This window comes from Mustelus asterias, chromosome 14 (genome assembly GCF_964213995.1).
Source record: "Mustelus asterias chromosome 14, sMusAst1.hap1.1, whole genome shotgun sequence".
Classification (NCBI taxonomy): domain Eukaryota; kingdom Metazoa; phylum Chordata; class Chondrichthyes; order Carcharhiniformes; family Triakidae; genus Mustelus; species Mustelus asterias.
The window spans coordinates 52,693,728-52,708,601 of NC_135814.1; the positions used below are offsets into that span (position 1 = coordinate 52,693,728).

At 46.0% G+C, this 14,874-nt stretch overlaps 1 protein-coding gene across 4 annotated transcripts in view; it reads right to left on the bottom strand.

The window, feature by feature from the left end:
* Positions 1–14,874, bottom strand: part of ubr3 (ubiquitin protein ligase E3 component n-recognin 3) — a 325,538-nt gene that overhangs the window by 71,116 nt on the left and 239,548 nt on the right. For all 4 annotated transcript variants that reach the window (XM_078228378.1, XM_078228377.1, XM_078228376.1 and 1 more), the window contains one exon: positions 7,087–7,192. In XM_078228378.1, the coding sequence (XP_078084504.1) occupies positions 7,087–7,192 (106 nt within the window). The remainder of the gene's footprint in view (positions 1–7,086; positions 7,193–14,874) is intronic.

A 14,874-nucleotide genomic window follows, 5' to 3' on the forward strand; every position in this document is an offset into this window, starting at 1 on the left:
GGGTAGATGAGGTTTAAGAAGAGAGGAGAGACAGATGTTGGGGAGGGGAAGAGAAGACGGAAGGGGGGGAAGAGAGGAGGCGGAACGGGAGGGTGGGGGGGGAGAGAGGAGGCGGAACGGGAGGGGGGGAGAGGAGGCGGAACGGGGGTGGGGGATAGAGGGGGCCGGGGTGGGGGATAGAGGGGGCCGGGCTGGGGGATAGAGGGGGCCGGGCTGGGGGATAGAGGGGGCCGGGCTGGGGGATAGAGGGGGCCGGGCTGGGGGATAGAGGGGGCCGGGCTGGGGGATAGAGGGGGCCGGGCTGGGGGATAGAGGGGGCCGGGCTGGGGGATAGAGGGGGCCGGGCTGGGGGATAGAGGGGGCCGGGCTGGGGGATAGAGGGGGGCGGGCTGGGGGATAGAGGGAGGCCGGGCTGGGGGATAGAGGGGGGCCGGGCTGGGGGATAGAGGGGGCCGGGCTGGGGAATAGAGGGGGCCGGACTGGCGATAGAGGGGGCCGGACTGGCGATAGAGGGGGCCGGACTGGGGATAGAGGGGGCCGGACTGGGGATAGAGGGGGCCGGACTGGGGGAGGGGCCGGAACGGAATGGGGGGGATGGAACGTAATGGGGGGATGGAACTGAATGGGGGGAGGGGACGGAAGGGAGGAAAGAGGAAATGGGGAACAAAGGAAATGGGGAGAAAGGGGAGACAGAAGGGAGACAATTCAAAAGGGGGAAGAGGAGTCAGACGTGGGGAAAGAGTAGATGGAAGGGAGGGAAGAGGAGACGGAAGGAGGGGAAGGGGGGACAGAGGTGGGGATGGGAGGTGACGGGAGGGGGGGAGAGAGGTGGGCAGGAAAGAGTGGGCGGGAGTGGGGGGGGAAGAGTGGGCGGGAGTGGGGGGGGGAAGAGTGGGCGGGAGTGGGGGGGAAGAGTGGGCGGAGGGGGGGAAAGAGTGGTCGGGAGGGGGGGGAAGAGTGGACGGGGGGGGAAAAGAGTGGTCGGGGGGGGGGGAAGGGTGGTCGGGGAAAGAGTGGTCGGGGGGGGGAAAGCGTGGTCGGGAGGGGAGGGGGGAAGAGTGGTCAGGAGGTGGGGGGGAAAGAGTGGTTGGGAGGTGGGGGGAAAGAGTGGTCGGGGGGGGGAAAAGAGTGGTCGGGAGGGGGGGGAAGAGTGGTCGGGAGGGGGGAAAAGAGTGGTCGGGAGGGGGGGGAAAAGAGTGGTCGGGAGGGGGGGAAAAGAGTGGTCGGGAGGGGGGGAAAGAGTGGTCGGGAGGGGGGGGAAAGAGTGGTCGGGAGGGGGGGGAAAGAGTGGTCGGGAGGGGGGGGAAAGAGTGGTCGGGAGGGGGGGAGAGTGGTCGGGAGGGGGGGGGGAAGAGTGGTCGGGGGGGGGGGGGGAAGAGTGGTCGGGGGGGGAAAAGAGGTCTGGGGGGGAAAAGAGTGGTCGGGAGAGGGGGGGAGGGGGAAAAGTGTGGTCGGGAGGGGGGGGGAAAGAGTGGTCGGGAGGGGGGAATGAGTGGTCGGGAGGGGGGGGGACGAGTGGTCGGGAGGGGGGGGAAGAGTGGTCGGGGGGGGGGAAGAGTGGTCGGGAGGGGGAGGGAAAGAGTGGTCGGGAGGGGGGAATGAGTGGTCGGGAGGGGGGGGACGAGTGGTCGGGAGGGGGGGGGGGACGAGGGGTCGGGAGGGGGGGGACGAGGGGTCGGGAGGGGGGGGGACGAGGGGTCGGGAGGGGGGGGGACGAGGGGTCGGGAGGGGGGGGACGAGGGGTCGGGAGGGGGGGGACGAGGGGTCGGGAGGGGGACGAGGGGTTGGAGGGGGGCGAGGTGTCGGGGGGGACGACGAGGGGTCGGGGGGGACGAGGGGTCGGGAGGGGGGGGACGAGGGGTCGGGAGGGGGGGGACGAGGGGTCGGGGGGGGGGACGAGGGGTCGGGAGGGGGGGGACGAGGGGTCGGGAGGGGGGGGACGAGGGGTCGGGAGGGGGGGACGAGGGGTCGGGAGGGGGGGGACGAGGGGTCGGGAGGGGGGGGACGAGGGGTCGGGAGGGGGGGACGAGGGGTCGGGAGGGGGGGACGAGGGGTCGGGAGGGGGGGGACGAGGGGTCGGGAGGGGTGGGACGAGGGGTCGGGGGGGGGGACACGAGGGGTCGGGAGGGGGGTGGATGAGGGGTCGGGAGGGGGGTGGATGAGGGGTCGGGAGGGGGGACAAGGGGTCGGGGGTGGGGGACGAGGGGTCGGAAGGGGGGGACGAGGGGTCGGAAGGGGGGGGACGAGGGGTCGGAAGGGGGGGACGAGAGGAGGAAAGGGGGAAAGAGGAGACGAAAGGGGGAAAGAGGAGACGAAAGGGGGGGACGAGGGGACGAAAGGGGGGACGAGAGGAGGAAAGGGGGAAAGAGGAGACGAAAGGGGGAAAGAGGAGACGAAAGGGGGAAAGAGGAGACGAAAGGGGGAAAGAGCAGATGAAAGGGGGAAAGAGCAGACGAAAGGGGGAAAGAGCAGACGAAAGGGGGGCGGGAGAGCAGACAAAAGGGGGGGGAAGAGCAGACGAAAGGGGGAAGAGCAGACGAAAGGGGGGAAGAGCAGACGAAAGGGGGGAAGAGCAGACGAAAGGGGGGAAGAGCAGACGAAAGGGGGGAAGAGCAGACGAAAGGGGGGAAGAGCAGACGAAAGGGGGGAAGAGCAGACGAAAGGGGGGGAAGAGCAGACGAAAGGGGGGGGAAGAGCAGACGAAAGGGGGGGAAGAGCAGACGAATGGGGGGGAAGAGCAGACGAAAGGGGGGAAGAGCAGACGAAAGGGGGGAAGAGCAGACGGGGGAAGAAGGGAAGACGGGGGAAGAAGAGGAGACATCTCTACTCGTGTCTTAATTTGTCTCCTTGAAAGAAGCAATTTTCTTTCTGGTTTTCTACGATCAACTCTTTGTCCTCTGACAATCCTTGCTTCGCTGATATAAATGCTCTGACGAAGGGGTCATCTAAACGCGAAACGTTGGCTCTACTCTCTCTCCACAGATGCTGTCAGACGTGCTGAGGTTTTCCACCGTTTTTCTGTCTGTGCTTGCTTCACCGATGTCTGGCCATGTGACAAGGAAAGGGGTAACTTTATTATAGCCCAAAAATGCTTGTACTTTGGCTCTTCTTCAAATGTAAACAGTTCACTGCAATGAATGTTGGGTTCAACTAGGTTGATGTGCGGTCCAGTGGATAATTGATAGGTGATTTTTCAACAAATTTTTGATTATGTTTATTGAGGATTACCTTCCTATGTGAACTGCAGTAGAGCTTGATCACTTATCTTTCCCTTCCTTTTTGGATGTGATAACTAGTTCCTGGTAATAAATACCACATCCACCTTTAAGACTTTCTTTGAGGTCCATGACACTGACTTTACTCGATATTAGGGCTGTCATTGCATTAGCAAGTACATTCTCTTTCAGGAAGTGCTCCAAAAGGTTCTTCACTACATTATTGAGTTCAGAAGAAAGAAATGGTATAATAGGTGTGTCAGTTTAAGAATTTGCCAGTAAAGCCTCCAGTTCACTTGCTACAGAGATGAAAAATTCTCCTTTTGTCTCAATCAGTGATCTTTGAATGCTTCACATATGTCTTGGTCTTTGGTTTGGTGATTCTGCCAATTTTTGGTGGCCTCAACATATTCCTGTAGTTGTGGTCTAACATAAAGAGCTTGTCACATCATGCTCACATTTTTAAGCCATCTGTGCCTGCAAAATGATGCAAGATGACATTCAAATAGAGGGGGAAGGAAAGGTAACATGGTGGTGATAGGGGGCAGTTTATTAGAGTTAAATACTATTCTCTGTAGCAGTGACCAGGGGGTGCCTAGGGTTCAGTTATTCAATTGTTGTGGTCTATGTAGGAACCAATGACATATGAGTGATATTCTATTTAGAACGTTTGAAGACCTGGGTACAAATAAAAATGCAGACCATCAAAGATAATCATCTATGGATTGTTACATGAGCCACACAAAAGGTTATTAGGTAAAGTAAGGATTCACAAAAATGGGGATAATATATTCGAATGGGTAGAAGGTAGGTTAATGGACAGGAAGCAAAGAGTGGGCATGAAAGAGACATTTGCAAGTTGGCAGACTGTGACTAGTGGAATGTCACAAGGATCAAAGCTGGGGCCCTCAATTCTTTACCATCTATATCAATGACTTAGACAACAGAGAGCAATATATCTAAACTTGCAGATGATATAGAGCTGGGTGGAAACATAAGTTGTGAGGTGGACACAGAAAGGCAACAAAGTGATACAAACAGGTTATGTGAGTGAGCAACAGAAATGACAGCTGAAGTATAATGTGGGAAAGTGCAAGGTTATTCACTATGGTTGTAAGACTAGAAAAGCAGAATTGTTTTTAAAAGACATGAAACTTGTAAATGTTGGTGTTCAGAGAGACTTGGGTGTGCTCATGCAAGGCACTCAAAATTAGCATGAAGGTACAGCAAGCAATTTGGAAGGCAAATGGTACGTTGGCCTTAATTGGAAGGGGATTGGAGTACAGGAATCAAGAAATTTTACAACTGGACAGGGCTTTAGTGAGACTGCACCTGGGATACTATCTGCAATTTTGGTCTCCATATTTAAGGACATACTTGCAATGGAGGCAATACCGTCTTATGAGAAGATTATTCGATGATGAGTAAATTGGGCCTATCTTCTCTGGAGTTAAGAAAAATGAGAGGTGATCCCATTGCAATATACAAAATTCTGAAGGAGCTTGACTTGATAGCTGCTGAAAGGTTGTTTCATAAACTGTGGAATCTATATTATGGAGCTGCAGTTTCAGGATAAACGTTTGATCATTTAGGACTGAAATAGAGAAAAATTTCTTCACTTCAGAGTTGAATCTTTGAATATCTCTACCCAGTGGATTATGGATGCTCCATCATTGACTATATTTAAGGCTAGGATAAATGTCTCTCAGGGAATTGAAGCCCAAGATTGGCCTAATCATATTGAATGGCAGAACAGATTCAACGGGCTGTATGATCTACTCCTATTCTTATGAGTAATGAGCTGAAGAATGGGTCTAAACCATACATTGATAAATAAGTTGTTTTATTCTCTCCACACTGAAAACAAGCAGCAATCTCACTGTCTGGGAATGCCAACTCAAATAAGTTAGAAACATCCTCTGTTGCATTAAAAAAATTGTGTGCTTCTAACACATTCAGTCTCCACTTCACTAAGTCTGAATAAACATTCAGACTTCAATATTGTTTGAGGGGTGAAGTAGGATGATAAGTTTGCGCAAGATGTTGACGCTGCAGCTTGTAGACTATTTCTGTTTCTAAACCTAAAATATGATCAGATAGACCTTAGTGATGCAGATGTAGATGCACCTTCTTTGATTGTCATGGCTGTGCTTTTTGCCAGACAAATGACTCTTCACCACTGCCTTGCCCATATCCTCAATGTCAAGAGACTTCTGATATGTGGCACACTTAACCTTGGGAGGATATGGGTCTTTCATGATCCAAGGCATGTGGTTGGTTAGGTTTGGTGCTGCATTTAGTACATTTTTGCATTTTCCAAGCATTGGTCAACCTACTTTAATAAATAAAACAAAATGACCTCAGTATTTATGAAACACAATCAGATAATAATTAACAAAGAGTTACTGTTGATCAAATTCACAAAAAAATAGTGTGATGTATTATCTCAAGTCAGGATATGATCCATATTGATGATGGCATTTTCTCATACAGAAGATTGATGCAGTGCAAATGGTCTTCATGATAGACATGCAACATCATTTGAGAAGTTGTCTCTTCAAGGTGCTTGTTCTACCATATCCTGCTCCGGCTCTGAAGAAGGCACCCACCGAGTCTGCACCTCCACAACTACAAAAGTCCTCAACTGATACCAACAAGCACACTTCTCCTCACAAGAGGCAAGCCAGAAAGCAGAGACTAGGGAAACTATCGCATGCTACTTGGCCAATTACTGCTATTGTTCTGACAATGTCCAAAGCAGCCAATCAATAGTGGTAATAGGGGATCAGCCAGGAGGAGTACAAAACCTGCACTGTCATAGAGTCATAGACGTTTACAGCATGGAAACAGGCCATTCGGCCCAACTTGTCCATGCTGCCCTTTTTTAAATAAAAACCCCTAAGCTAATCCCAATTGCCCACATTTGGCCCATATCCCTCTATACCCATCATACCCATGTAACTATCTAAATGCTTTTTAAAAGATAAAATTGTACCCGCCTCTACTACTTCCTCTGGCAGCTTGTTCCAGACACTCACCACCCTGTGTGGGAAAACATTGCCCCTCTGGACACTTTTGTATCTCTCCCCTCTCACCGTAAACCTATGCCCTCTAGTTTTAGACTCCCCTACCTTTGAGAAAAGATATTGACTATCTACCTTGTCTATGCCCCTCATTATTTTATAGACCTCTATAAGGTCACCCCTCAGCCTCCTACGCTCCAGAGAAATAAGTCCCAGTCTATTCAGCCTCTCCTTATAACTCAATCCATCAAGTCCCAGTAGCATCCTAGTAAATCTTTTCTGCACTCTTTCTAGTTTAATAATATCCTTTCTATAATAGGGTGACCAGAATTGCACACTGGATTCCGGACATGTGACGAGAGGAGGGGTGGGAGGAGGGGGAAGGAAAGAGAGAGAAAGGGAAGGCGAGAGAAGAGAGACCAGATTAAGAATGGAGAGGCAAAAGGGACAGATGGAAGAGGGTGTGTGAATGGGGAGGTAAGAGAGAATGAGGAGTCGACAGAGAGAGAGCATGTTGGAGGCAAGGGAAAGAGCTGGTGGCGAGAGGCAAGAAAGGCAACATGTAGACATCAGAAACAGGCAAATTTGTGACCATATTCTGGCTTACCGTGGTTAATTGTATGGGAGATTAAGCAGTTATTTATTAGAGTTAGGCAGGAAAAATTGGAGAAAAAGTGCTGCCCTCAGCATTACAAAAATCACCACATGTGCAAACCTGAAGATCCAAAACTAATCAGAATAAATGCTGTGCTACTGATGTTATTGCTTGAAAAAACTATGCAGAGAAAATTCTTGAAGAATGAATCTTATGCAAAATAGGGAAAGAAAATGGTAAATGAAGGACTCACCCTAAATCAACAGGCTGTGTGAGTCGTGTAAGTCGGGCCCAGGGATTGTAAGCAGAATCAATTCTATAAAGACGCATGTGCATTGCTAGCACATGCAACAACTGATCTGAAATACAAAAGAAAATACATTTTCTATAGTACAAGATACAACAGAATTCTGCATTCCCAATTTTTCCACATTCTCAAATAAAGAATTATTCTTTAATATAAAAAAACTTTCTTGTGCACAACTTTCAGCTGATTAGTGGATGAATCAGTTTTGGGGTCTTGCTATATTTACTATACCAAACCACTGAATTGCAGTAGCAGTTTTTCTAGTTCTGTTTACTGAATATTAATCTCTTAAGTAAATACATTTATACAAATTAGGCAATGTCAGGTTGGTGTTTTAGTTAAAATCTGTTTAAAAGGAGGCTCATACCAATAGACACCTGAAAAGTAGATACTATATTATAGGTCAAGGAGCAACAAAGCACAGACATGAGCTGGAGAATTTCTTGCAACAGTGAAGAGGAATTCAGCAATTTTTCACATATTATATAAAACAGTCTATTGGTTTCCACTCTGATAGCAAACAGAAAATACTTGTATCTCAATGTTGAAATATGATTTCAATAGCGAGAGGAATAGTATAAATTTCTGAGTTGAACGTTTTATCATGTCATTCACAACAAATGTATTCTAGCTTCATACCAAGATAGTCATATCAGGATCAGTGCTGGGAATTTCCACCATGAGTTATCCCAATAGCTACCATAACCTAGGAACAAACTTCAGAGACATGTGAGCATGGTTTCTGCCAATCTTCCAGAGTTATTGTAACCAGTGAGCAGAAACTTTGAAGAAATTCCCAGCATTGTTTCAAAGCATTGGACATCTACATAAAGAGTGATTATCAGCTCAGTAATTTCATTTCACGATGTTGCATGCAATAAAAAGTTTTGAAGTACACCTATTTTCTCCCAACACCTATTTTCGCCCTCTAACAAAAGCCTTTTATCTCTAAAACCTGGTTAGAACACATCAAACCACCATCGAATACAATCTTCATTAGTTTATGCAGGTTATAATGAAAGTCCAATTACCAGTTGCATGTCCAATACAATACTTTTAGACAAAATATACACAATTTAAAAGCATTCCCATTAATGATTTTAGTTGTTTTCAGTTTTCTTAAGTCTGCATTTCTCAATGTGAAAGTTCATATTCATATCACAATAAAAAAGTTAATGTTCACCTTATTCATTCAAAAAAAGGGTTAGCGCTGCTGTCTCACAGCTCCAGGGATCCTGGTTCAATTCCAGCCTCGGGTGACTGTGTAGAGTTTGTACATTCTCCCCATGTCTGCGTGAGTTTTCTCTGGGTGCTCCAATTTCCTCCCCCAGTCCAAAGATCTGCAGATTAGGTGGATTGGCCATGCTTAGTGTCCCAAGGTGTGTAGGTTAGATGGATTAGCCATAGTAAATGTGTGGGGTTACAGGGATAGGGCGGGGGAAGAGGGCCTGGGCAAGATGACCATTCGGAGAGCTGGGGCAGACTCAATGGGCCGAATGGCCTCTTCTGTACTGTAGGGATTCTATGAAAATACTATGAAATTAAAAGTACATGAATCAGAGTAAAATGGAAATGAAGGCAATGCTGTGAGCAACATCTTACTGGCAGTGTTAGCATGACACCAGGGCCTGTCTCTGTGATCAGAATCTCTTGAATTGATGACGGGGCGACTCGCAGGTCTTGCTCCACTGACAGGCACTCCGACCTTCTGTTTTTGTTTTCACATAAGCCAGCATTGTGAATGCCAATTTACACATGTAAGTTGTGGGAAACGGTAAGGATACTGCTATAACACGATCTGAAATAGATGGATATTTTTGTCCCACAAGCAACCAGTGCACAATCCTTCCTGAGTTCTGTGAATTTCACCTGTTCTTTTGATGACAATGTCTTTGCTGCTTCAAAAAAAAGTGAAATAAGCAGATCACGTATCCAGTCAAAGTCTTCTATACTTATGGAGGGGAAGTAGCATTTGCCAGCAGGATTTGCAATACAAACTTGAACATCACAATCGACCCATTTGTCACTTTCTCCTGCCAAAGGGTCAATTTTGAAGCCTTGAAGCCTAGATGTGGCAGTTAGAATGTTCTTGTTTTCTCTGCATTTTAACATTCAGCTCATTCAGATGGCTGAATATATCTGAAAGATACGCAAACTTAGCACATCAAGATGCATCACATATTAAATCTTTGTGTAGCAATCATGCAGAATCAAAAATTCTTCCAGCACATTATGGAGTTCATAAACACAAGAGAGGACTTTCCTCCAAGACAGCCATCGCACTTGTGTGTGCACAAGTAAGCCCTGGTACTCTGCTCCCATCTCGTCACACAAGATAGCAAACAAGTGCAATTTCAAAGGACATGATTTTATATAATTCACAATTTTCACTGTTTGGTCTAACACTGCAGTTAACTCAGATGGCATTGTTTTAGCAACAAGGGCTTCACAGTGCAAGATACAATGGCTGAGCTGGATGTCAGGATTCTGTTCTTTCTCCTTGCTCAGAAATCCTTTGCCTTTTCCTATCATGGAAGCTGCTCTGTAAGTACAGATGCTATTGCATTTGGTCCAATTAAGGTTGTTTTCCTCTACATAAGCAGTGGTGACATGAAAGATTTCCTCTCCGGTTGCATGACTGGGTAATTTTATGCAGAAGAAATTCTCATTGATAGAATCCCCTTCAACATATCTGACATTGACTAAGAGTTGGCAGTATCTGCTAATATCTGTGGAATCATCAATCTGCAGGGCCCAAACTTTCCACTCATTTCTAATTTCTCTTGAAGCACCTATTCAATATCAACTGACATCTCATCAATATGCCATTTGATTGTATTATCAGATGTCGATTTCTTTGATGGCATCAGCTCTGAACATTATTCTCACAACACTTTTGCTTGCCTGCAGAATTAGGCTTTTGGCAATGGTGTGCGACTTCTTCGATTTGGCTACAAGCTCAGCCACCAAGTAATTGCACCATCTGAAACCTGCACAAACTTCATCCTACATTGACTTTGTTTTACGTTTCATTCATCCAAATGCCTGAAGTGCTTTATATACTTCCATCAGTAGTGAGTCTACAAATCTCACTGAATGTTGTCTTTCTCACAAGAGTTTCCAATCTCCAGCTTCGAACATCTTGCCTTGGAATTATCTCGAAAATTCGCTCCAACTCATATAGTTACAATGGCGGGCAACCTTGTGGGGTTTCAGTCTCACCTTCTGAAATTCTGTTCCCCTGGATTCCTCTGATACACTCAATCATCAACTTACAAGCATAATTTCAGCTCTTTGGCCTTACTAAGCTGCTGCTCCAAATGGGTACTCCTTGCCCCAAACATCTGCACCACCGAGTTACCAACCTTCAGCTGTCTTCTCAAATCTCAAAGTTTCTTTTGAGTCCTCTTTGACTACAGTTTCTCCTGAGCCAACTTCACTTAAGATCTACTCCTCAACGTCCTGACTTTAATTGGAGCCTGTTTCTCCTTTTCTTAACTTCACTGGTTCCTGTTTCGATCCCCATCTTCTTCCCCTTTTTGGAACTTCTTTTTGGGACCTGTCCTTGTTCCCTACTCTTGTCCCTCTTTTTGGGATACTTGCTGACAATGGCACACTGCATCCAGTCCAGTGAGCAGGGTTTTCTTCATTTTCTCTCTATAAACGTGTGCATGGGGCTTCTCCTAGGCCTGATGAAGTTAAAGAATCCAAACCGTGCATGTGCAGCCCATTCCTGGCATATGCTCAGGTGGCCCAAGGTTCACTGGGACTTGGGACTTCCCAATCTCTGAGCTCAGGACTAAGGTTAGTTGGGTTTCAAAACAACATTTATGTATTAATAATTTTGAAACTGATTTTGCGGCACATTTAGGCAACCTTCACGGTAAACCAGTATGCCATGGCACTGGTAAAAAGGCTGATCATCTAAGTGGGACAGATTGCAGAGCTGTAAGGTGCAGAGGGATCTGGGTGTCCTAATGTATGAATCACAAATGGCTGGTCTATAAGTACAGCAAGTAATTAGGAAAGCTAATAGGATGTTATCGTTTAGGAATCGATAACAAAAGTAGTGAGGTTATGTTTCAGTTGCACGGGAAGAGACCACATCTGGAGCATTATGTACAGTATTGGTTTCTTAAGGAAAGATGTAAATGCATTAGAAGCAGTTCAGAGAAGATTTACTAGACTAATTCCAGCAATGGGCGGGGTGTCGCATGTGGAAAGGTGGAGAGGTTAGGTCTTTATCCACTAGAGTTTAGAAGAGTAAGAAGTGACTTGATTGAAATCTTTAAGATCATGAGGGATATTGACAGGGTGGATGTGATGAAGATGTTTCCTCTTTCAGAGAATTTAGAACTGGGGCAACTGTTTAAAAATAAGGGGTCACTCATTTAAGATCGATGGAACTCTCTTCCTCAAAAGGCAGTAGAAGCAGAGGTTTTGAATATTTGTAAGGCAAGGGCTAGATAGATTCTTGACTAACAAGAGGGAGAAAGTTTATTGGGATAGGCAGGAATGTGAAGTTGAAGTTACAAGCAGATCAGCCATGATCTTATTGAATGGTGGAGCAGGCTTGAAGGGCCAAGTAGCCTACTCCTGCTCCTAATTCGTATGTTGATCTATACTATTCTCATCAACCACTCCCTGAGGTTGCAAGTTCCATATTCACACCACTTTTTAGACAAAACAGCTCTTCTGATTTGCCTATTGAACTTCTTGGTGACCATCTGATTAGATAGGGTTGACAGTGAGAGCCTTTTTCCTCGGATGGTGATGGCTAGCACGAGGGGACATAGCTTTAAATTGAGGGGTGATAGATATAGGACAGATGTCAGAGGTAGGTTCTTTACGCAGAGAATAGTGAGGGCGTGGAATGCCCTGCTTGCAACAGTAGTGGACTCGCCAACATTAAGAGCATTTAAATGGTCATTGTATAAACATATGGATGATATTGGAATAGTGTAGGTTAGATAGGCTTTAGATTGGTTTCACAGGTCGGCACAACATCGAGGGCCGAAGGGCCTGCACTGCTCAGTAAGGTTCTAAATCTAAATCCTATATTGGTCTCTAGTTATCTTCTTCCTTACCAGCAGAAACATTCTCTCTGTATTCACTCTTCAAAATCTTTGATAATTTTCAAGTCCTCCATTGGGTCACGCCTCAGCCTCACCACTTACTACGAGTCACAGAGTACACGGTTTGATTAGGACAAGAGCATTATATAATATAAGCCATAATGTATCATTTTGTTGTTGAAGTGCAGATTTCTGTCTCTAAATCTACAAAATTAAATTGCTCTGAATTCTGGAAAATAACACTCAGGTCAGTTACATGTCAGGTTGCAGATTAGAGCAATGGCTGGTGTCAGCCTTAACACGAAGGAATATAGTCATGGTGCTGGAGGCCAGTTGTTTGCTACAGTTTGCATAATTTGCAGCCCCCCCCCCCCCAACCACTGGACACTGTTTATGGCAGTGGAGGCAGAATGACACCCTTAATTACCACTTAATTAGGCAGTTCAGGGCCTCAATAAGCTTAAGATGGATAGTTAGTGGATGCCTTATCCACCCATTGTATTATGGAGAACAGATCAGGGGCAGAAGGAGAGATGGTGGGCTAGTCTCCTATCACTTTGTATGCGCCTCCCCCCGCCAAAAATTCAACTGCGGCAGAGGGAGCCATAAAATTTACCCCTATACATTCATTTAACTCTCTATTTTTGTCCTACTTTCTTTAAACTTAAGATTCACAATAGGATTGTAGATAACATGCTTCAAATTGGAATTAGGTGAGATTCAGCAGTAATGAGGATATGGGATACGAGACGTCAGAGTTTTGGTTGGGGATTTCACTTTTCACAGGATTGGAATGGCTGTGATATTAAGCAACTGGATGAGTGGTTTCTGGGTTTGGTAACATTGGGTGTACGAAATATGGAATTTATATAGGATGGTTCTTAATGTTTGACAGTATCGGAGGGTTTGGCAACTGCAGGGTGGGGTGAAGTTGTGATATTGCATAACTGAGGTAAAGGAATGAGAACTCCTAAACACAGCATGGGAAGCTGGGCTTTCAAGGTCCAGAACAATAGGAGGAGTAATTTGGCATGGGCTACCAGAGTGGGCTTCTGTGTAGAAGGAAGGGGTCCTTGGTGTTTAAACGTATTTTAGGAGAGAACGTCCTGGAGACTGGGAACACTAGGATGAGGACCACTGGGAAGGTATGCAGAGGAAGTCTTGCAAAACTGAGGGGAGGAGGTGGAAACACTGGGTGGAATTTAATTTGGACGGCAGGGCCTTCACTGCCAGTCGGTGACACAGCGAGAGTCCCATGCCTCCTTTTTAAAAATTCTTTCATGGGATGTGAACGTCGCTGGCTAGGTCAGCATCTATTGCCAATCCCTAATTGCCCTTGAGAAGTGGCAGTGAGCCACCTTCTTTAACTGCTGCAGTCCATGTGGTGGAAGTACACCAAAAATGCTGTTAGGAAGGAAGTTCCAGAATTTTGGAACTGTGGTGTACTTCTAAGTCAGGATGATATGGCTTGAAAGGGAACTTGCAGGTGGTGGTGTTCCCATGTATCTGCTGTCCTCGTCCATTTTTGTGTTAGAGATTATGGGTTTGGAAGATGTTGTTGAAGGAGCCTTGATGAATTGCTGCAGTGCCTATTTTAGATTGTACACACTCTGCATTGGTGGTGGAGGGAGTGAATGTTGAAGGTGGTGGATGGGATGCCAATCAAACAGGTTACTTTTAGATGGTGTCAAGCTACATGAGTGTTGTTGAAGCTGCACTCATTCAGGCAAGTGGTGAGTATTTCATCACACTCCTGACTTGTGCCTTCGACAGGCTTTGGGGAGTCAGGAGGAGAAATAGCTGGTCCAGTTCAGTTTTGGGTCACTTTCTAGTTTCCTTCCTTTGCCTTTCCCTCTTTGTATGTGAATCACCCCTTCTTTAAGCATATATGTTTGAATTTGTGTTTTGTGTCTTTTATCTTTCCATCTAAAATTTAATTCATTTACAGTTAGCTATTAAAATCTAAACATCACCAAAAAGAAAACATAAAATTAGATCGTCACTGGTCCTTAAATCATTTGGGAAAGAACGAAAATCCATCAGAAGTCCTGCCACAGGACAAACAGCCTTTCAATTGCAGCAGAAAATCCCACTGATGGAAAACGTTGCCTTGAAGCTAGGAACAATAACAATGGGTCAAAATATCAACTTCATCTAAGAGAGGCTGAAAAAACATCTGTATACTATTGATAGCTGGATAGAGATAATAGTAGAGTATAGAAGTATAGTTATGGCACTCAGAATTATAAACAGACCGAGTAATCTTGGATGGTTTTCAAAGGCTCAGGTGATGGAAAAGTGAGACTTTGAGGTGAGAAAGGGAAATCTTTTGTAGAGAAAAATCCAATCAGCTAAAATATTGGGTTTTTTTAAAGATTAAACTTGGAAAATGGGTTCAAAACCTAAGTGCACATTAGAAGCATCTCTATGTCCAATCCAAAAAATTAGCTGGTAGGACAAAGTGCAAAATACATGCAACAAAAAAAACTGAAGTTAATACCAAGAGTCAAACAAAAATATGACATGTCTATAGTTTAGAATAACCAGGAGCAGAAGTTGATTGTTAAGATCTGTATCATTTATCTTTTCATCTGCATAATTAATTGAAAAACAACATAATCTTGATAAACAACGGTAATTTGCTCTGAAAAGGCTTCTA